The 24,081-nt window shown below is 47.6% G+C and overlaps 1 protein-coding gene across 4 annotated transcripts in view; it reads right to left on the bottom strand.

The window, feature by feature from the left end:
• The window catches only part of MAP4K4 (mitogen-activated protein kinase kinase kinase kinase 4), a 917,846-nt gene that overhangs the window by 189,215 nt on the left and 704,550 nt on the right, over positions 1-24,081 (bottom strand). For all 4 annotated transcript variants that reach the window (XM_069636727.1, XM_069636728.1, XM_069636729.1 and 1 more), the window contains exon 16: positions 12,912-13,076. In XM_069636727.1, coding sequence (XP_069492828.1) covers positions 12,912-13,076 — 165 coding nt within the window. The remainder of the gene's footprint in view (positions 1-12,911; positions 13,077-24,081) is intronic.

Below are 24,081 nucleotides of genomic sequence, written 5' to 3'. Positions count from 1 at the left end.
GCATCCGGGGCAGGGGGGGGGGGGGGCAAAGCCAATCAGGTTCTGCAAAACGCGGACTGAATTCTCTGATCTTAGGCCACGTTCCACGGAACAGCAGGTTGCCTACCCCGCCACGGGCCATCATCTTCCCTATTCGCCCTGCCGTAACTTTTTATTTTTATAAATGCCACCTCCTCTCCCCAGCCTACTCAACTGACTGTTGCGACAGCAGCCCGCCGCGCCAGCTTCCCTTTTCCAGCTGCCATGGTTGTACGGAGCCCCGCCTTCTACAACCATGATGGCCATTTTGTATTTTCCATCTTTTAACAGGACGTGCGCAGCATCCAGTTGAATGAAGGAAAATACTTTTTTTAGCACCACCGTCTACTTCTTTGGTAATCTGAGGTGCTAATGGCGTTAATCCCCTGTTCCAGGGACTGGGGAGAATGAGACAAGGGGGGAGGGGAGGTGCAACAGCCCAGTCCACTCGTTATAGGCCCTTGCTGCACTTGGCCCAATAGTTTGAGCTACCAGGTCGTTACACACACAACCCCCCTCCCCCCATTCCAGCCCTTTTAACATCATATTAATACTTAATTAGTGTAGTTAAATGCAGAATCAATCTGCATGGTGTAGAAAATCCGCTTGAATTCCACAATTTTACTTTTAAAGTGGGCTCAGGCTAGTTTGCATTTAAGAATATTCTCAGTACTATGGATCCTCCGCCAGTGTCTGTTGGTATGGGTTTCTAGAATCTGGCCTGGTCGCCAAATTTTGTGAGGCCTCCCCAGTTATGGTGAGCAGGGAGCTCAGAGTTTAGCAAAAACCCAAGAAAGGTAGCAATGGACGTTAGGATCGTTTTTCTGAAGTCCAGCTAAGGCCTTAGCAAAACCATTCAACTGAGACAGTACATGACTCCACTCCTAGTATAAGGCTACACCACCAGAGTATATGGTAGCGTAGACAGAGCAGCCAGGCTTATTTTAGGAGCGATAGGGCTGCAGGAAAGTACACAGAACCTGTAGTATACCAATGATTCAACAGAAACACTGACAACCAGAAGTATTATAAAAAACTAAAGGTTTATTATAAACACAAGTAGGTCAAGTTAAGTCTTGGGGTAAGGACTTGTTTTAAACACATTATAAAAACACCACAGTGCTTTAAAAAGGTACACAGACCAAAGCATAAAACCTTCTTCAGAATACCAAAGAGTAAATTCTAGGGAAGTGAGACCTTATACACATTTAGTATAGGCAGCACCTATTCAGGGGAGTAAAACCAATAGTTTTTTTTAGATTATTTTCTGTAATACAAGAAATCACATATCAACCAAACCTGTTACCAGGATACTTTTCTGAATAGTGGAACACAGATTCAAGGAACAGTATATACCTATAACTACATTTATGGTAACACAGCTATAACAGGTAAGACCTTTTGGTGTACTATACACTCAACGTTACTTTTCAGCTCAGTGGAGCACAGTGCAAGTTAAGCAAGAACTCTTCACACTAATTTAGGATGCACCAGGCAGACCAAGGTCAGCTACACCTACAGTACATTTTTTAAGAATGCCACACAGCTCTTCTAGGCAGGTGAACAATGTTGTAATCTACTATTACAGTTGTTTTTCAGATCAGTGGAACACAGATTGATGTAAGTAATAACTCACTTATTTTAGAATGGCACAGAGCTATTCAGGGTAAGTAAAACCTATGTACTTTTTTTTTTTTTTTTTTTGATACAACAATTTTTATTGTTTTTTCACACAAAGAAAACACACGTCTCGCACAGCGAGAAAACAGTTACGTTCCTCCCCCACCCACCAACAAACACTTTTCACCTATCCATTACTATAATGCTTCTAGGCGTTGTCAACTGTCTTTATCGTGCCTGTAGCGTGTAACTCTGTAATATCCGTTCATGTCCTTGGGTGCTACCTCCCTGCCGAGCAGGGGGCATCTTTCAGTGTAAGTCTTCCCACTTTTGCCAAATTTTCGGGCCTTTTTCAGGGCATCCCCTGGCCGTGTAGATCCTTTTCTCCATTGCGACACAAATGCTCACGTCCGTGGTCCATTGTTCATATTTTGGTGCTGATTCAGAGCCCCAGAGTTGCGCTATGTTTCTTTTGATTAATGCACTGGCCGTGAACAATAGCACTTTTTCGTACCGTGACAGTTCAATCTCATCATCTATCCCCAATAATAGCAGTTTTGCATTTCTGTGAACCTTTTTGCCCAAAACCCTTGAGAGATCGTTGCAGCACTGCTGCCAATAGTGTCGAATTATGGTGCAGTCCCATAGAATGTGAAAGAAGGTGCCCTCATCTCGTTTGCATCTCAAACACGTGGAAGAGGAAGCCCTACCCCATTTGAAAAGGGCAACTCTCGGATAATATATTCTATGCAGTATCTTTAGTTGTACCAATCTCAATCTGGAGGAGATCGCTATTTCTCTAGGGAACATCAGGGCAGTTACCCAATCCTCAGGGAGCATACTACCTATGTCCCCCTCCCATTTCGTTTTCAGGTTCGTCAGTTCCTCGGTGGCAAATGACGTTATGACACCATACATGGTAGATGTGACTTTACTTTTAATCATGTCTGGGAATAGGTTACGTTCCAAAGGGGTGTATTCCGGCATGTCAAACATCTCAGGAAGATGAGTTTGTATGGCGTGTTTGAGTTGTGTGTAACGATACTGCTCTTTAGTTGTCAGACCGGAGTTGGCGATTAGATTCGCAAGAGGTACCATTTCGTTACCTTGTATTACATCGCCAATTTTGGTGATACCCGCTTGGGTCCAGGAGTGCCATTTTGGAAGTTTGTTCACTTCCGGAAGCAGTTTATTATTCCATAAAGGTTGAGCTGGGGTCAGCTTATTATCCCAACCTAGGTATCTGTGCACGTTCGACCATGTTAGAGATAGGTGTGAAAGCATGGATGGGGGGTAGTGGCTCGATTTTTTCGTCGATAGAGGCATCGAAGTATGGGCCGTTCTTTTTGGGTAGGGTCTGGTTCTCTGTTATGTGGTAGTGTCATGTCTGCGTGGAGTTTGTCGTTTACTATTGCCATTTGACTGGCCCAGTAATAAGTTTGCACTCGGGGCAATCCAATCCCACCTTCCCATACGGATCTTTGTAGCGTGGTTAGTGCTAAGCGCGGATGACCTCCCTTCCATAACAGTTTGCGTAGCGACTGGTCTATTTTCCGAAATTCGTTAGGAGCTATGGGTAGCGGTGCATTTTGAAGTATGTAAAGGAAGCGGGGGAGTGCCAGCATCTTAAACAGTGCGGCTCTGCCTAGTAGTGTCAGTGGTAGGGACATCCAGTGCTGGACGTCTTCTTTGAATCTCGTCATTATTGGATACAGGTTATTGGGCACATAGTCTGTCAGGTTGTTCGTGACTTGTATGCCTAGGTATCTGAACTTCTCCTTCTCCACATAATATGGACAGTCATCCGGTACCGCATTGTCTATGTGTTGCAGTGGAAACAATCTGGATTTATTCCAGTTGACGCGAAGACCGCTGAATGCGCCGTATTTAATTAATAATCGCGTCACTATGGGGCAGGATGTACGTGGGTCTTTCAGGTATACTAACAGATCATCTGCGTAGAGGGATACCTTGTCCTCCCAGTTGTCTGCCCACCTAAAGCCACTCCATGTTTGCGTAGATCGCAGTAGAATTGCTAGGGGCTCAATTGCTATTGCAAAGATTAGGGAAGACAGGGGACACCCTTGTCTCGTGCCTCTGCCTAAATAGAAGGGGTTGGAGACGTGTCCATTTACTTTTGTGGCTGCTTCGGGGCGGTTGTAAAGTAATTTGACCCAGCTCATGAAGTATGGTCCAAAGCCCATGCATTGCATGATCGCCCATATTGCCTCCCAATAGACTGAGTCGAACGCCTTCTCGAAGTCTACAGCGAGTAAAGCCAAAGGATCCTGAATCTCAGGTGTTCTCTCCAGTGCAGTATGCAGCCTGTATATGTTTTGTCTAGTAGACCGCTGTGGCATGAATCCACACTGGTCGGGATGTATGAGTGTGTGTATGACCCGTTGGAGGCGGTTGGCTAGCACCTTGGCCAGCACCTTGGCTTCGCAGTTTATGAGAGAGATGGGCCTATAGGAGCTGCACTTGTCGGGTGGCTTGTCTGCTTTGGGCAGGACCACGATTGTGGCTTTCCTTAGATCAGGGGGGAGACAGCCCTGTGAGTGAGAGTGCTGTAGTGCGCGAAGTAAGTGTGGGGAAATTATGTGTGCACCTATTTTTTTCCATGTTTCAATGGGGAAGCCATTCGGGCCCGGGGTTTTACCTGATTGGATTTCTGACATGGCTTGGGTCAGTTCGCCTTCAGTGACTGTCTGTTCTAACAGGGTAGACTGTTCTGCACTTAAGGTGGGGAGGGCAATCTCCTCTAGGACATTCATCACGGGTGGTGAGGCTGGTGCCCTATATAGCTCAGCATAGTATTTTGCGAAACCCTCCGCTATGTCTGCGTCCTTCACCAATGGGTCTGATTCTCCTGTTGCTAGTTGCCTGACCTGGCTGGATCCCAGGTCTTTGCGTTCCAGCCATGCCAGCATCTTCCCGGCTTTATCCCCCGTTTCGTATATCTTTGCACGCATTGCGGTATGCGCCTGCTTTGCGTTATCTAACGCTATGTGTTGGAGTTGCGCCTGCGCCAGTTGTAGTGCACGGTGCGTTTCCAAGTTGTCATGGGCTAGGTGTTCGGTCTCTGCTTTCTGCACGTTTGCTTCGGCATGGTGTATTGCCTCTGTTTGTTTCTTTTTATGGGCTGTGATCCAGGCTATTATTTCCCCTCTAAGTACTGTCTTGAACGCCTCCCACAAGGTTACCGGGCTATCCACTGAGTTGGTGTTCCTTTCAAAGTATTCTTCAGTGGTCTTTTGGATGTGTTCAACCAGCTCTGGGAAGCCTAAATAGTAACTGTTCAGTCGCCAGCTGGGTGGTGGGATCGAATTGTCGGTATTAAGTGTTGTCACAAGCGGGGAATGGTCTGATATGCCTCTGGGGAGAAAGTATGCCTCACGGACCTCGTGCATGTTGTTCAGTGGCAATAGGAGGTAGTCTAACCTAGACAGCGAGGCATGTGCACCGGAATGGTATGAGTATTCCCTTGTGGCGGGGTGTAGCGTTCTCCACACATCCTGTAGTCCCAGTGCGCCCACAAATGTGGCGAGTTTTGTGCGTGCATTCGGATTTCTAGATCTTCTGTGTGTTCTGTCAAGGTCCACGTCCATTACTTCATTAAAGTCTCCCCCGATCAACGTAAGGTCTGCAAGGTTGTTCATAATTAGAGGCGTAATATCGTTAGTCAGGGGGGTCAATAGGTTAGGAGGTGCATACACCGCCATCATGGTCACTGAACGCTCTCCAATCGTGCCTGTCGTGAGTACAAACCTCCCTCCCGTGTCTTGCGTGGTGGATTTGGGGACAAAGGGAAGTCTTTTATGTATGAGGATCAGTACCCCTCGTGACCCCATGGTGAAACCGGCGTGGAATGCTAGCCTGTAGTTGGTGCGTCTAAAGAATAAGCAGTTGGTACCGGCTAGGTGTGTTTCCGTCAGGAATACTACATCCGGGGAGTGTCTATTCAGCGTTTGCAGCACTAGGCGTCTTTTAATGCAATTGCCGAGCCCATTGACGTTCCAAGTCAACACTCGGATTGTTCTATTTCTGGTCACGTTAGTGATTCCAGCTATTCGTCATGTGTTTCAGCGATAACAGGGTGCACTAGTCCCCCGATAGCACTGTGGCGTTTCATGTTGTAATGAGGACAGTCAGGGTTGAAACCAGGCTGGTGTTTTATCGGGCGTGATTCCATTTGTGATGTGTAGAGTGCTAGCAAGTACGGATTGACAATTGGTGCGTTAAGGGTGGTGTAGTCTTTGGCATTACAGGTGGCGTGGTATCTCGGAACATAACTAACTTGAAACAAATCCCCATCCCCCCTCCCTATACTCCTCCCCAACATGAAGTATCTGTCGCCCTAACTCTACTGGCTACAAACAACTATATCGCCAGATTCAACTTAATGTGAGCTGTTTACACCTTTCTCCCGACTTACTGTTCTTATGCAAGTCTGGTGTTCCAGGTCACAAGTCTCGATCTGAGGGCGTGGCTTTGGCCGATGCAGTGAGTGCCCCCGTGCTTCCCAGGCCGCGTGCCTTACATAGCACGGTGTGATCTAATAGTTCGTTAGGTATGTCGTGGCCGAACAAAATGCCTCATCAGTATCAATGTTTCAGTCCATTTCCTCTTGTTGTGGTGGTTCCTGCACCGGGGGTTGTGGAGCTGGGCGTCCTCTGTCCGGTGGTGGGCGGCGGTTTCTGTTTCTGCCTCTGTTGTTTGCGAGTGTCCAGTCGCCTGCAATGTGCTGCTTTGCCCAATTCCATGCTTCTTTCGGGTCTGAGAAATGTATTGTTGTCCCACCGTGGTAAATTTTGAGCTGGGCCGGATAGAGCAGGCCGTATTTAACGTGTAAGGATTGGAGTTGCCTTTTGAGCTGATCAAAAGATTGCCTGGTTCTCTGGATCTCCCTTGTGTAGTCAGGGAAGAATGTCACTCTGGATCCATTGAAGGTCAGTGTGCCTTTGGCTCGCGCCGTCTGGAGTAGCGCATCTCTATCTCTGTAGTTCAGCAGTCTTGCGACTATGGTGCGTGGCGGGGCGCCGGGTATCGGTTTTCCAGAGGGGACACGATGCGCTCGTTCGATTGAAAAGAACTTCGAGAATGTCTGGGGCTCAAACATGTCGGTGATCCATTGTTCTAGGAACAGTTCCATGGAAGGGCCCTCCGTTTTCTCCGGTACGCCCAGGATGCGCACGTTGTTTCGTCTCGATCGGCCTTCACTGTCCTCGGCCTTCTCCTCCAGTGTTTTCAAACGCGCCACCACTCCGGCCATCCTCTGTTCCATGGTGCGCAGCCCATCTTCATTCCCAGAGATCCGCTGTTCCGCTTCTCCCGTGCGGGAGGACAATTTCTGGAGATCATGACGGAGAAGCGAGACATCTGTACTGATGCTGTCCATCTTTTGTTCCATAGAGGTTCTGGAGTTAGTTATCGCCGCCATGATGTCCTTTAGGGATATGGCTTGTTCTGTTTCTAGCATGGGGTTCGACTGTTCGTGGTCCGTTTGTGCGTTTGCTGCGGCCGTGGTGAATTGATCTATCCTACTTTGGCTGGTCCCTCTTTTTGTTTTGTCCTTCCCCGTAGTGGCCGGCATGGTTTGTGGCGTTTAAACGGTACCGTCCGGGGCAGATGTTTCGTTGGGCAGCGTCGTTCGGGTGCGGTCCGCTGGACACTGTAGTAGGGTTTAATACGCAGTTGGGTCTGTACGGTGTCCAAAGCCGCGGCCACCAATCATCGGTGTCTCGCCGTGAGTAGGTGTGCCGTGAGGTAGTTTCACCTCGTATTCCGTTGTCGACGGTTCTCGGGCAGCGGGAATGGGCAAGGATGTAGATCGGTCCCACGGGGTCCCTGTGCCCCAAAATGGCGGGTTCCCGCTTTCCCTTTATCTCCCTCTCCGTACCGCAGGATAGAGGTGGTAGTCGTCCGGTGACGGGCAGGGGTCCCCTCAGGAGTTCAGTGGTCGCTCCGGTGGCATCTGCAGGCCGCGGCCGCATGTGCGGGAATATTGGTGCGAGGCCGTGTGCCTACTATCACTGACTGTCGACGCCGTGTCCAGGGGCGTATCCCTTCCGTTTCACGATTTATCCTCGAAGTTAGGATCCTTCGTTTGCCGTGCGGTCCGGCCCGGCTTCGACCCCGTCGGCCGCCGGTGTTCAGGCAAAATTCAGTAGTGCTTGTTGGTGACCACGGCACCCTTTGTTCATCCGCGGTTCGCGGCGGCCATCTTGCGAGCTCCGCGGCGCGTCCGCTCGCTTTCAGAAATATCTTACTAAGTGGGTTCCGCGGCACCGATTTCCTCCAGGAACCGGTCGGGACATTCAGCAGAGGTTCCCACGTCGAATAGACGCTTTTTGGTTGTGCAGGAAGCAGGATTGTTTCAGGATACGGCTAGCGGCCCGGGAGCGAAGCGATCTCACGTCCTCATCGCTCGGCTGTTGGCCACGCCCCGCCTTATGTACTTTTTAAAGGAGCTACCAGCAACTTAAAAAAGTATAAAAATACTTTTTAGAATGGCACAACACACATTCAAGGTAAGTAAGAACTTTTGTAACTGTCCACTCTCAGAGGTAAAGTTACCAACTAACTCCTTTACAAGTAAGTACACTTTTAAACACTTGCTCTCTTTTCTAGTCAACAGGCCCAATCCTTAGAACGTCTTTCCCTTATTCTTCGAGCATGAGTGTTCAGACGATCCGAAGCAGAAGACTACCAGAGATGCCTGCAGACCGTTCCAGTAACCATGAAGCAATCACTGCTGTCCTGACCCCGTTTTCATATCAACAGAGGAGCTCCGAAGAGGGCGACTCCTTTCCTTTGGCAGGTGGGACCCACTAGCCTCAAGGCGAACTACAAAGCGAGCCATCTTCTGAGGTCTGTAACTATCCAGGGCTGCAGACCGCCAATACAATAGACCTCCAACCCAATTGCAGTGCAACATCTTGGCGAGGCCAAAGCTGGCCATAACTTTAGTGCGCTCCAGCTGGACCTCCGGAAGGCACAATCCCACTCATCTGAGTCCCCTCACCAGAGTGCAGGACTGCAAAATCAAAGATCGACCAGGCGATAACTGTCCTGTGTTGGCACGGATAAAAGGCGCCAAAACCGCAGACCAACCAAGGAGAGCGAAATGTGTGCCAAGGGTCCTCTCTCTCGAGACAGCTGCAGTGACATCCAATTCAGAGTCTGTCCTTTCGTCACCATATCGAGGAATCAGGAGACAGGGTCTGTCACTGCTGCACGGGAGAGAATCCAGCTATGTTTGCTTCTTCTAACCTAAGGTACTGTGGGGCTGAAGGGAGAACTTGCCTTGAGTCGAAGAGTCGCTCAAGTGTGACTAGGGTACGTTACAAGGTGTCCGGGTGTCCACCCTACCTCTGGCCTAGGCTTGACAACTTGTGTCCTATTAGGGAGTCCTTTGCAGAGTACCCCACTATGTGTTACATTACTAAACATTTCTATTTGTGTGACTAAAACTTTACCTGTTCTGCTGCTATATAATACTTTGGTTCCGCTCCTACAATGACTTTTGGTATAGTTAGGGATTGAAATTTAAAAGCATTAGAATCCTTGAAGTGGCACTACAACGTAAAGATTTGTTAAAAAGTCTATATAACCAACTATTCTCCTTCCAACAAACTTTATTTGATGTGGTTTTACTAAACAAATACAATAACTGTATATGTTGTAAATCAATGTGAGTGCGCAGAAGTACCGATATTACAGTAGAACTGTCAGTGTCATTTTCTGTAACAAATGCAACCACAAGCCACTACTATTGAATCAATCACTCTAAAATGTATTGCTATTCATTCCTATGTGTGAAGTTTTTATCTACAGTCGTTGTGTAAACAAGAACACATGTATATTTTTTAATATAACTTCCTGCGTAAGAGTTTCTTTGGACTATTGTATTTACTGGGTTCAGTGTACTTTGCAGCAGCTCACATCTTCCTCCTATGATAAGCCCTGCTGCTCTGCATTCTACCAAGATCCTTTGGGTAGTACAGACTTACTAAGAGTTGGGGATCTGTATGACAGAGGATAGTTTTATAGAGTTTTAACTCAAGTGGACTTTAGGAAAACTCCCCTAACAGAGCTGGAGGATGGGAATATAGAGGGATAGGCCAAACTTAGCAGTCTCGTTTCCCCAAGTGCCTTGGGCCATCGCTTGGCAGGAACCACACTGCTAGATGACATGATCTATACTGAAGCGCCAGAAAAAATGTTGTGCGGATCCTTGATCGACATCTCAGCACAGTCCCGGCAGAATTCAAAACCAGATGGTTTAGGGGTATCAAGCATGGGTATCAGGTAATATTTATTATCCCCATATATATGGTCGCCGTAAATAATATCGCCGGGAAAAGGTCGTGGCGATATTATATGGGGGACCATATATATGGGGACAGGGGCAAAAATGTACCATGCAATAATGTCGCCACAGAAAAAGGCCATTTTTCTGCGATATTTTTGCATGGCGAGATTTTTGTGGCAACATTACATGGAACCCAGGCATGATGGCACAGTAAAAAAAACGTTTTATCGTTCGAAGAAAAACAGTGTGCAGAAAAAAGGAACAGCGGTCAAGTGGATTAGTGTGCTCTACTTCTATGTGGACTTCAAAAGAGACGCTGCTGAGCTACAGTATGCCCCTGCTGAAAGTTTATAGAATTGAGGTGGAGTGACCTTTGTATGGCTAGTTTGTAACTTGAATTTTGCTCCCTGGCATAGATGACGTTATGTGCTAAGACTACAAAATACTAGCCCTTTTGGAAAGGAGTCAGACAAGAGGTTGAAACGGTATACCCTGCATGTCTCTACTTGGGCACTAGGTCTTGAATTGGAGTACTGATGCATTTGTAACTCTGTGCAAGTGCTCAGCACATCCTATAGACCACTACAGAGAAAAGTAGCTGCTGTGCTTCTAGTAATATGTGCTGTATCCTTACCAGGTGTGTTATCTGCCAACTGGCAGCACAACCGCATAATCAATCTGCCCACACCCAACCAATGGAACAAGAAGTGCTCTTGTCTTTCAGAACTCTTTGCAACCCATGTAATATCTCAATACCCTTCAAACATCCTTTTGGCATTACAGCAGACTGGGGTCTTGGATAATTTCCTGTATGCATATTCCAGCATTGCCATGAGTTCTGCGAACTAATTTTGCATTGGTTATGTTACTAAAATAAACTTTGGTTACAGAGTTTGTGAATTGCCTGTGAAGTTTAAGCATCCAAGGAAAACATGAAAACATGTTTGTGGAACGATTTGGGGGCCTGAATGGTCTAGTCCCAGTTCATATTCTGACCAAATGTCATTTGGTTGCTGGGCAGATGTGGTGGTCACGCCACTGCCAGTTTGAATGATGCAGATCCTTACCATTGGAGGGCTTGTGGCGACTCCCACTTGAACCTGGCATGAAAGGACTCCTGCATCCTTTGAATAGATTGTTATTGGAGCCAAGGCCACTTCGAAGAGAAGCATCCTAATGATGACTCAGAACTTATTATTGCAGACAACCAGCATGGACTACGACCATCTCTGCAAAGCTGTGCTCCTTTAAGGATCACCAAAAGGTATTTCTCAGCTCTTCAACCCCTGGATAGGTGGGCCATCTTCAGCAGCAGTTCTGTCACAAGTCTGGTAAGAATCTCAGGGGAAGGCACAGGTTATTCCATAGATAAAACATTCACACAGAGGCTGGCCTAAGCCAGTCCTGCAGTCACAGCCCAGGTAGAGAAAGTTTGGCAGCAAGTCAAATCAGGATGGCCATAAGGGCTGCCTAACACACCAACCCATTCACACAGCCTGGGTAAGTCTGTAGACCGCACGGCAGTCTAATCAAATGTACACCAGAAACCAAGGGGGCAGGGGTGGGCTCAAAGTTAACCAAAGCCAGCATAAGGCCTGCTTTGTGGTCCGCACAAAGGGATGGTTCGAACCAAAATAGGCAGAAACAGGGCTTGAAATAATACATTAGCACCCCAAAAGCAATCTCTCTGGTGCACTAGGATACTGAGGCAAGAATGACTGCACCCCTAGTGAAGCCAAAACTAAATTACACCAGATCCCCACCATCTTACTACACATCACACACAACTTACGATGATAGAACCACTATGGGACCATAATGGGTTGCTTAAAGGGTTGCTCAGCGCCACAATGCCCAAGGGCTGTTGAGCGCTTTAAAAATGCGAATAAATTATACATTAAAAAGCATCCCCTGCCATGTTAACCACATATATAGTAAAACTAATAAGGGCAGCACACCTCAGAAAAAGGGCTTCAGTGTCAGGGGCACCTCAGCAGAAGCCTGTGGTCGCAACACTTGAAAAACCCAAGAAGCCAGCAAGCGGTTTGAGGGAACTCACCGACTGGATCAACCTCCAAAATGGCCTCCTGCCATAACACCTACCATCCAGGAACCAAATGTCAAGAGGGAAAACTACACTTTAGAGAATATGAATTTAAAGGGGGGGCAAAGTCCTCCTGCACTATTCTCCTTAAGGGAGTAGTAGTCCTAAACAAGGTAAAAAGGGGTCAAGGTTTTCCTGTACTGACAGCTTTAGGGGTGACCAGTGCTTCTCTGAAGAAGAGTTGCAAAGGCAAGTGGGTTGGAAAACACACCTTGCGTGTCAAAAGAGTCTGGGAAAACGAAGACAGCAAATATACTGAGGAGTCTCATAAAATGAAGCTGAAAAGCAGCAAAAAGCTAAATCTTTTCTAACACTAACCATGCAGCAACCATAGTGTGGACAATACCAGGCTATTCTGTTGAAGTGATCTTGTTAGCAGACTAAAGCTAACAAGCCAATGTGCATTTTTCGAGCCTGCTGTAATGTGGTGTGCTGCAAATGCCATGAAAGCATTTGAATAGGATTTGGGTCTAATGAATGCAAATATGTTTGGTTTTGAAAGGATTTTTTGTACCAAACTTCAACAGTTGAGATTTTTTTGTAGATGCAATACTGTGCCGTGCATATGCGGGAATGAATTGCGGAGCGTCAGAAAAAAAAAATGATATGAACATCAAGATGGCTCTCACCCTACGCAGGATGTATGCTGTTGTGCCCCCTCACTTAGGTGTAAGATCAATCAGTTCAAGAGAAAACCTCGACTTCGTAAGCAGCCTTGTAACAAATTCTAGATTTAGCCACAGAAGAATGCCATCATATATCATACAAAAGACATGCTGTAAAAACCTTCAACATTCAACAGCCCCACTACGTGCTCCACGGTCTCTCCCCTGGACAGTCATGCAGCATTGGTACCTGCGGTTCAATCGGCCTCTGCATCGCGGGCTGGACAGGCTCAGAGTTACCATTGGAAAAGGACTCGGAACGCGAAGGCACGGGTGGCTCCAACAATTTGGCCGGTGCTGGTTTCGTCTGCGCTTCAGGGGAGCCTTGATTCGTTTTCCTAAACCTTTCCTCCACCTGCATCCATTTAAAGGAAGGGGCAATTAATAAATGTTCAATATTGGATGAAGGTCACATGCCTATAACGGCCACTTGAGAGCAACATCGGATTAGAACATGCAGAGACTTTGCACATAGCAAACCAAAGCCCTTTTGCAGGGCCTCCTTGTGCCGGGTGACCAGGCCACTCATTCTCTTTCAAACACAACTTTTGAAGTCAAGAGTTCATTTAACAAATATATTCTGGGACTTTTAGTCTTGGTTATAATCAATTAAATGGCAGACTGGATATAAAATTTTGAAACCCATAAAAGTTAGTTTCCAGACAGTCATCTGATTAACCTGTTCATGAAACTCAAATCGCCAATCTGAGCAATATCATTGCAACCCTTTATATTGCATTTCATTACTGGAAAGGCTTCTAATCTGTCATTTCTTGAATTTGGGAAAACGTGGAACATTACATTCCAAACTACATGAGTAGGATTGCTCTGCAATTAAAGAATCACACTTCTGCCACTTACTGCCAACTACTCTTTAGTAAATCAACATATATACCCTTATAGAGCACAGTATGGAGAGGAAGCCTTCTTTAAGCACTGTACTGGGAGATGTTGATTCTTTATATATAAGCCTATCCCAACCCATTCTCCGCAGCTATAAGACGAGCACTACCAAGCAGGATCATATCCTTTATTCACAAAAAGCTTCTCAACTTCAGGCATGGTGGAATTATTTTGTTCAATTTTTCTAGACTGGACCACACCAAGATGTTTACCATACTCAATGTCTAATATCATTCAATTAAGACAGACATATTCAAAGATTACATTTTCATGAGACGAGTGATGGTAACTGAGCAGGAAGCACAAGAATATGAGTCCGACTGCACACAAACATTGACTGGTGGAAATGTCATTGCGTTCAGTATCTATATTTTAAGGGGTGGAAAAGCGCAGAGCCTGGTTCCTAATGGTTTACGCCTTTCTAACTCTCCGGTGTATTCCATTATGCAAGCCCCAAGAGCTTCCCAGGTGGGGAAAGATGAACCAGGACACGTGTGTTTTGTCATCGGATGAAAGCTCTGCATGTAGTGCCTTCAGAGATCGGACAGCAAAGAAGGGAGTCTTGCTTTTGGGTCTGGTTATGCTTGCGTGGTCAGAAGCTTTAGAGATGAGGACTCCAAGCAGGAGCTGTGATCCAGTTGTCAGGGGGAAGGATCACTTTAGTCATTATGGTCTTTTTGTAGAGGCAGGTCTTTGCAGTCTGATTCAGTGAAGCGTGCAAGTATGCAGGTGCAACCATTCAGTCCTTAATGGAGCAGGGCCTTAATAGAATGTAGGTAGTGTTCCAGTTGGAGACTGAGTGGATAAGCGGTCTCTGCTTTTATCCCCCTCAGGAGGCAGTAAGTGAACACCACCTAAATCAGACCAAGAATTATTAAAGGGGTGGTCAGTCAATGGCAGACCATCCCTTCAAACAAATCCATGCACTCTGCAAGTGTTCCCACAAAGGAAGTGAATGTAGGCTATAGCAGACGGGCATCAGTCAGTCAGTCATAAATGGTTTCAGGCCGACTGCAGCCCCAGGTCCTGGGATACCGGCATCCAGTGGCCAACAGTGACCACCACCTCATACACAAACTCTAGAAGGGACTGAAACGGGTACTTACCTGGACTGCGACATGTCACCCTGACCCCTTGGGGAACTCAAGTTTCGTTAATGATTAATATACTTGTAGCACTGCAGTTCACCCCTTGTACATTACTTAGAATATTTTTATGGTAGCAAATGCAGTTGCACGTTTGCTACTGGCCTTAAGGGTAAACCAAGACCCATTTAGGCCTGGCTCTTTAAGCCTTCATTGCCTTGCTAAATGTTGCCCTTTTGGGTTTATTTCCAAAATGTCTAACCCACTTTCCGCCTTCTTTTTTAAAACCAAATAGGTCTAGTGTGTAGTATAGTTTCTCTATACTGGTTTATGGAGTGAATCAGTGTTGGGTAGATTTTTCAGATTGATGCCAAATCTCCTCCACCTGTGAGACCCGCCAGCACTTTATGAGTGGGAACCTTTTCCCCCCACTCACCCCTTCTTTTAATCTGGCTGCGGCAGTCATTTTTGTGTCTCTCCATACTTTATTTCTGGACTCCCGCTTTCCTCCAGCGTTTTAGGATCTGTAATTTACTTTTGCAGCACACAGCGCTATATGTGCAGTGTTGCTGAGGAGCCCTTTGGGCTTCCCTTTTTATTTTATTCTCCTTGTAAAAACACATGTTCCCAAAGGCAGAGGGATACTTTTTATTCTTTCCATTTTGTGCGATCAGCACACACCACCTTTTGTGGAGTACTGAGGGGTTACACTGTATCCCCTTTCTCACTGCTCCTGTAACATTTCTGTTACAGTGACAAGCATACTTAAATGGCTGGTGGCAGTGGACGTGTTCTAGCGATGTGTCATTTTTACTCACAGGCTGTTCTCACAGCTGCAGTAATGCACAGAAGGGTCACACCATTGTCCCAAAATGGTGACAGTTCTTCTTTCACAATTTTTTGGTTGCTTGTCCTTTCTTGGTCCTTCTGCCATGCTGGGTGGGGAAGGTCCTGGTTTGAGTTTTGTCTTCAGCTGGAATCCTTTGTGAAGCCTGCCAAAGGCTCCAGAATATCTGAGGATAGAAAGCAGGGGAGGATCCTGAAACTCTGCTGTTCTTGGTCTTGTTTACTTGTTAGAGGAATTCTCTGGAACTCTATTATTCTACAGCTTCTGCCTTATCCTGTCCCCTGCCGACAACTGCCCACTAATGCCCAGTGTCCCCCTTCTGAATATGAAACAATGTCATACATAGATGGGAGGGACTTGTAAAGCTTAAAGCCTCTCTAAAGAAATGTTCACAAGTTTTTGAAAAGTGCTTTCCTGCTTATGTTGGTCTTGTACATTCATTTTATTCCTGAAACAGAATATTCTACAAAGTTGACTACATAGTGGTTTTTACTTACCTTGAATTGCATACTGCCATTCTAGGAGTCTTTTTACACTGGTTTACGCACCAGAAGTATTGTATTGGTGTTCTATTGCGTTTGCTTATTGCGATAGTACTTGCCTTTCTGAGGATTTCCTTTTGCCTGTGTGTCTGTGTATAGAGTTTGTAAGTGTTTCTTTGGACCTCATGTATTCTACAGGTTCTTTGATCCTTCCTACGGCCCTCTCCCCTCCGAAGATCAGCCTCGCTCCTCTGCCATACTACCAATCCCTTGAGTGGTACAGGCCTATACCAGAAGTTGGCATTCTGTATTGCCAAGTATGGGGTATTATAAAGCCCTAAATAGCTGCACTTCAGAAAAAAGCTAACAATCGGGAACAATGTACACAACTTTGTGTTTCTATACACAAGTTTTTATGGCAAAAGTGTATCTTCTCCCAAAATACTTATTTTACTGCTTTTAATCTTCATATAATACTAAAATGGTAAAAGGTTATTTGTACCGTGCACTATCACCACCGAAGTGGGCCCCAGGCGCTCTGGCGGATCTGACAAGGCGGTGTGAAACAGGGAGGTGTAGTGTACAGACCTAATTGAACTTTTGTATCAGCCCAGCCCCTTCTTAAGAGTAAAGGCTGATTGCTCAGCGCCCCTACCAAATGTGACAGTTGGCACTAGAACACCCTGCTTTTTCACCAAGGATAGCTCTTCCTACATCGCACATCAGAGGTCTGTCGAAAAGCCTTTATAACATCTACAGTAAAGTAAGCCAGGCCTCTCAACTTAACCTTCTATGCAAGGGGTGACCAGCCTCGGACTCCGTTCACCCTCACAAAAAGCCACATACCTTCCATAGACTTGCATGCTCTCCCACCCAGGAAAAATTATCCAGCAAATGTTTCAATTTCTCACCGATTGTAGAGTCCTGGTGCACCAGGGCCACATTTCTGTGCAGTATTGACATTCATTGTTTGTGCACAGTACAATAGGGGTTGGTCTGTTATGTTCTAAGCCGTCATGTGATATCAGTTAAGTGATAAAGAAGCAGGTGATGCACACAAAACAGTCTATTGAGACTGGGGAGGACTTTCACAACCTACTGTTCATGGGCGAGAGACCCATCACATTAGAATGGCATTTCGCAAGAGACACAGGTCTAGAAAACCAGAGGTAAAGCATCCAAAGAAAATCCATATCTGGGTTGGGGGGATGGGGGGGTTGAAGGATAGGAGCAATTCCAAGAAAGCCCTGATGGCTGTCTTGGAAGGAAAAACTTAACAGACTTTATGGAGCACATTGTCTGCGGGGCACTGGTCTGGAATGGGCAAAGGATTTATGCCTAGGACACCTAAAACTGTGGAAACACCAGGACTATAAGGAAACATTGAGGTCTATGATAAGAATGTGAAAGTATATATTTTACAGGTTTACACAATCACTGGGTTATAGCTGCAGCAGTATGTTCAGAGCGGGCATTCTAATGGATTGTTTTATCAGGGGTGTAGAGGGAAACGTCCATAATGGTGTCTCATCTCTTTTGCAGGATTATTTGAGAAAATGATGGGTCTATTTCCTTCACACTGTTCCCTGAAAAGTTTTCAGGAGGTCAGGCAATTCCTGTCCAAGTGAAGTGCTGTAACCACCCACCCTTAAAGAGAGCTGGCTGAGATGGTGATTCTACCCAAAATGCTAAGATGAGTTTTTGAAGTGTTACGTTTTGGGCACACAAGTCTTGTCCATTCTGCTTCAAATTTGGATAGCCTTTCCCACCTACTGGTGGGTAACGGGGGGTGTTGGGAATGAGAAGCCAGAGAGAAGGGTGCATGTGTTTATAGGTAAGGCATGTTTAATTGGAGCTTGTCGCTGTTGGAAGTCAATTCGGTGCAGTCTATGGCCTGAACGGTAGCCCCGTTGTCTAGTTTGGAAAGCTCACTACAGGTACTGGCAAAGGCTGTGCTCAGTATAGGTATAGCATGAGTGATAACTGGGGTATGAACTGAATTAGCTGCATTTGGCAGCATGTACTAAGACTTCCCTAATAGAGCTTATGCACTCTGGAAAAAAACTGTAAATGGGGGTTGTGGGGGGGGACTAGATTTTGTTCTGCTCGTCTCTCCTTTTGTCTTTTCTTACCACATTTTTTGCTTTTTACCTCCTACTTCTTGTTTTTCATGCTCTTTAAGCCCATTTCCTTTAATCAGATTTGTTACTTTTATTTCTATCCTTCGCTCTGCCTGGCTTTCTGTAAATCATATCAATTTCATTAGGGCATTACAGTCAACTTTTCATTTTAGGAGCAAGCAGTGACATCAGATATCGGTACAGATGCCGATGCTGCAAACATTAACAGTGCAGATGTGATGTGGGCCTTTTGCCAGAATCATCATCAGCATCACTGGGACAAAAGACAGGGGTCAATGACGCTTGTAACCTTAATTCCGGTAAAACTAATGCCAGTGACAAATTAGAACAGCCCACTGGTAGAGTGGAAAAGGGATCTCATTGCAATATACACCTACCAGAGGTTGGTTTCAGATGTAGAGGAGAAATCGCTGTTTCAAGGGCAGGTTTTGTACAGAACAACGTTTTTCAGCAAAGGTTTGCTTTTCTTTGGTTTTGCAGAACACTTACAGTCCTGGTCTTTGCGGGGACACTTTGGTAGATTTTAGTTGGGTATGGGTATAAGATTATTCTGTGGTAATGGTCTGAGATTTTTGGCCACTACTCAGACAGCCTACTCACCGGAGCGCATTCAATCTGCCGCAAACCACAATGACCCTCCTCTCTCCCAGCGCAGTCAGGAGTCTAATGCATTTCCACCCTGCAATTGCCTTGAGCACCTAGACAACTTGCCGACTTACAGCACCAGCTTCTACAGCTATAATGTTATGCCCAACCATGCGGACCATTTGGGCCAGGCTGCAGTCTCTTTTCACTGCTGCGAGTTCAAAAGTCACGGATCCCCCAGTAAATCTGCTAACTTCGCCCTCTCACAACTTGTGTCCTCACTACCAGCACTACCGATCCAACATTTGGCCTCCCGACGGCTCTCTCCACAAAAGCATCAGCTGCACGCACTCACTGCCTCCTTGAGAACCCACGATAAGAGCCTCTGCTGCTCGCATGCCGTCCTATCCTCACAACCACCTCCAGAATGCCCTGCAAGCACACAGGCGCTAGTCTCACTACCACCCCCAGAATGCCCTGCAAGCGCACAGGCGCTAGCCTCACTACCACCCCCAAACACCACATCTGGACATAGGCCGTAGGTACGGCGAAACATCCATGCCCCGTAGAATACAGCTATGGCTATGCTCATCCGGTCTAGCAGTGCACATAGCCGTCCACACTGAAACACCTGACGTACCGCAACACCTCTGCCACTAGCATACACCGACTGCCAACGAAAGAAATTCAGTATAGCTGGCCACATTGACTCTTTCAACAATGGCACTCTAACGCAAACCTCCAACAGCACCCACCCACTTGCCTGACCTTTCTAGGCTGCTTAGTCAAGCCTAGCCAGACACCCAAGTCCTAGACCGGTGAAAATGCACACATGCATCTCCGAATCTAAAACTTAGAACCTCCAGCACACCGACTAGAGTCACGGAGGGCGTTCCAACCACAAAGCGCATTGAGGCCATATAAATGGGGAAAGAGTGCTATATAAATAACCGAATACAATACTGACATCCCCGATTTCTCTTCCAGCCTCGTCACCTCCTATTATCCGATTTACCCATCTTCTACACACTCACCTATGCTTTTGCCTCTTCCCCCTACAGCACTTTGAAACGGCCTGACTGGCAGTCTGAAGCTTTATACCAGAAACCTATATACTGTTGTATATTCCCTGTGACTACTTAAGAATACCAGAGGGGAGAGGGTTTGGGGGAAGTCAAAGATTACATGTGGAATCAGGGGCCAACAATTGGTGGGGAGGTAAGGGACGGGTTGAATGTGGGCGGTGCGGCATAGGGGCTGGGATTGGCATGGGGGGCTGGGGAGGGCATGTAACTTGCAACAACAAGGTGCTTTGTCTTGAAGGGGCACAGCATCTGACAAAAACCTAAGTAAGCTGTTATTGAGGAGCGTTGGAAGAGGCAGAGGAAGATCGCACAGGTAGTTGAGATGGCGAGCTTGTAGGGGGACTGGGGAAGGCAACAAAAAAAGAAAAAAAAAGAAAGGGGGAGTGGCAATGGGGTCCCTGATCAGGGAAGGGTTTGGAAGGAGGGCCCACCCCAAGGCCAAGCAGGATTAGTACTGGGAGCCAAGGTTGGGGGGGGCCCTAGGTGGAGGTTGCATGTGGTGGGTGGCTCAAGATGTTGAGTTAGAGTGTGCCCCGGGGCATTGGTGGAAGTTAGAGCAGGCATTGTCCTATGCACGCCACTTTTTTTCAGCGCTAGCAGGTGAATGTTTGCCTTCCCCTGGGCCCTGCTTGATTGCATCCAACCCTTTTCCCCCTTATTTAGCCCTTCAACCCCCCTCCCCCGCCCCCGATCGCGCTCTCCTCTCCTGACCCTCTTCCCGGTCCAACTTCATTGCTTCCCAGCCGCCTCTCAGCTCGTCCCGTCTCCTGATTGGGCATTAGAAACCCACTTGGAGCACACTTCCAGGGCAGCCACTGCCCGTGCAGCCACTGCCCGTGCAGCCCCCGCGGTGAAGGACCCGAGGTAAAGGACAGCAGCTCCTGAAGAAGTAGCTCTAGACCGTGTTGGCCTGTGGTGCCTGCAGCCATCTACCAGCAGCGACCGACAAGGTAGGAGACCCGCACATGCTGCTCCCCAGTAAATTGTCCAAACCCATCGAAATTCAATTTAACCCCACCTGTTGCGTCCTATCACACTTAGATTTAGCCAATAGCCAAACAGCCCCTACTCTTTCCGATTACTGCCGGCCTCTTGAGTTACCGTTGCAACCACTATTGCATTTACTGTTCCCCTGTGTTAGGCCCCTTCATCCTCTATCCAGGTGTCCCAATCCTAGCCGCTGTTATTGCATTTACTGTTCCCCTGTGTTATACCCTTTCTTCCTCTATCCAGGTGTCCCAAACCTAAGTGCTGCTATTGCACTATAGCTCAGTACACTTCCTGCCATCTTATTCATTAGGTGCCATGACCAAGACTACTCGTTCAGTCCTAGCCCTCTGGACGTGCAGCTACTCTCCGACCCCCCACATCACTCAGCTCCTGATCTGCTCCATCCCACAATCATGACCGACCTCCCCTCCCTCCCTGATGGATACCTAGACAACAAAGACCACTGCTGCGCCCCCTCAACCCTGCCCCTTCTGCACCACACCCACCCGCCATAATGCACCGTCCCCAGCGCATGCGTCCCGTACTAGCGCCCTCTTTCAGGAACCCCCACCTCTTTATCCCACATCGACTCACCTCCTCCGACCACTGTACTCGATCGCCGATACTCTGCCCCCCCCACCTCTTGCTCACTTGCTAATCACCATCCCGCAACTGAGATCAGAGGAGCACTCTGGCATGCCAAACCCTGTGCACCTCATACCACATATTTCAGCCCGACCACGCAATTTCTAACTCACAAGCCAGAGTACCTCTCTGGTGCTCCAAACACGTGTCCGACCAAATTACACTGCATAGGTGCACACCCAGGACCTCATCCCCCCCAGAGCAACCCCACCCACCCACCCACCCCAGCACTCCCAGCCCCTGCCAAAGCCCTCTTGGCACCTGCACTAGCACCCACCCACTTGCCTAGTGCTCTACGTCACACCATCAGCGTCAACCCTCCACCAACATGCACTCCATCCACGCCCCCTACATCAGCCCCACTCCTCCTCACCACCTACTCTTCCTCGAAAATGCAGCATCCCCTTGACATAGGCATCACAAAGATAACCGCACTACACAAACTCCGCACAACTCAGAACCCCCACCTCTTTACCTGCATAACCCTCTCGCCCTACCTCCCACACTGCCCTCTCCCCACCCTCAGCTCCCTCACGACCCCCCCACTCACCGACCTCCCCCTTCAAACCCTTTCCTGTCTTTCAAAGTAGCACGTCTTGCCCTTTCTATAACCGTCACCTCATCCCCCTTCCCCTTCCCCTTTGACCCTCTTAACCTCCCCCACACCCCCATGGCAGTCAGACGCAGAAAACACAGAAAAGGTGACCGGCCTTCTCCCTCGACTCTCCATACCTCACCACTTCATCGGTCCAACCGCTCACCCCCCCACCCTCTGCCATCAGGCCCTCCCTTCTCTCCCACTTGAACTCTACCTCCTAAACCCTAAGCACCTGCCAAACAAAGCCCAAACAATATGCACAACCCCACATACCTCACATGCACCACTCTCCACTCCCCACCCCTCCAACATACTTACCACCACACACCTACTCTTCCCGCACATCAACCTGACCCACTCACCCCTGCCCCAAAGAGTACCTATGTCCTAACACCCATTACCACCCCTGTCAGTCAACTAGCCAGGCTAATCCGACTGATCTATGTTCGCCCACCACCACCGTAATTACAAATCAGAGATGCGAAAGGCCAAAAAGGCCCATTACAATAAATGAATTCTGAAATCCGGCAGCAGCAGCAAAGAACTCCACAAGATCATCTCCGAATTCGTGAAACCTAATTGCACCTCTGCCCTAACCATCCTCACGCAAAAGCTCTGCGATTCCCTCTCGCTACACTTCTACAACAGTGCACTTGACAAGACGGCAACCCTTAACACCAAACTCTCCAACCTCACCCCTTGCCCCCACACCTAGACCCTCCCGATCCCATTGCCCCGACGACTGCAATGCCAGCCTTCGACTCTTTCCAACCCATCTCGAGAAACGAGTTCCTAGATAAATCCGGCAGCAGACCCTACGGATCCCACTTGACCCCTGTCCTGGCTCTCTTCTGAAAGATTGTCTCCTCTACTTGGGCAGGAGAACATGCAAGGTCCATACTAAACTACTCACTCACCTCTGGCACCTTTCCAGAGGCCTTTTAAATAGCGCATGTCAAACCGCTTCTAAGAAGCCCTAAGAATTACAGGTCGATACACAACAGATGTCTTGCAAAACTCATTGACTGGGCTGCATACTCCCAGCTCAACCGCTTCGTAGAATCCAACAAACTACTCGACCCTGCGCCATCAGGTTTCAGGCCACGCCATGGAACAGAAACCACTCAGATCTCAATCTGGGATGATCTCAAGGTCGCAGCAGACTGAGGGTTGCGCAACACGGATTCTCCTTCATCTGTTGGCAGCCTTTGACACAGTAAACCATTCTATCCTCATTGACCGTCTCCTCTCCCTAGGAATCTGTGGCTCAGCACTCAAATGGATTGTCTCCTTCCTCAGCAACAGGAAAGACCGCTTTTGTCTCACCTGCTCGCGCTGTGAACAGTGGAGTACACCAAGGCGCCTGCCTCTCTGCTCTCCTTTTCAACCTCTATCTGAACCACCCTACCAGTAATCATACGCGCGCACAACCTCTCCTGTTACAACAACACCGACAATACCCAGATGATCCTAAGAATGCCCAAAACAAGCACCAATGCTCATCCTGACCTTGAAGCTTGCCTCACTGATTGACCGATGGATGACAAGAAACCACCTCCTTCTGAACCGAGATAAAACTGAAATCATGGTGTGCAGCAATACTGCCCTTCTCCCGCACCCACTCCCATTGCCCCCCAAAAACCTTAGCTGCACTATGGACTCTGGCCTAACCCTCTCCAGTCAAATCAATGTATCAAAATCCTGTCACTACCACCTCAAACTCCTTAGACGCATTTTCCTTTACCTCACCTAGCCCAACAGACACGGCGCTGTTATACCGATTGCTATGTCAAGACTTGACTATGCCACCTCCTTATACCTGGGAGCACCGGCATACCAACTTAAACTCCAAAGAACCCAAAACGTTGCCGCCAATCTCCTTCTCGCCCTGGGACACAGACCACATCTCCCCCACTCTCCGCACCCTTCACTGGCTCCCTGTAGGACGAAGAGCCACATTCAAAACCCTATGCATTAGCCACTGAGCAGTGCACAAGAC

This window comes from Ambystoma mexicanum, chromosome 7p (assembly GCF_040938575.1).
Source record: "Ambystoma mexicanum isolate Mex_15411 chromosome 7p, UKY_AmexF1_1, whole genome shotgun sequence".
In the NCBI taxonomy this organism is placed as follows: domain Eukaryota; kingdom Metazoa; phylum Chordata; class Amphibia; order Caudata; family Ambystomatidae; genus Ambystoma; species Ambystoma mexicanum.
The sequence above is the reverse complement of the archived record's forward strand: the minus strand, read 5'-3'. Positions and strand labels throughout refer to the sequence as shown.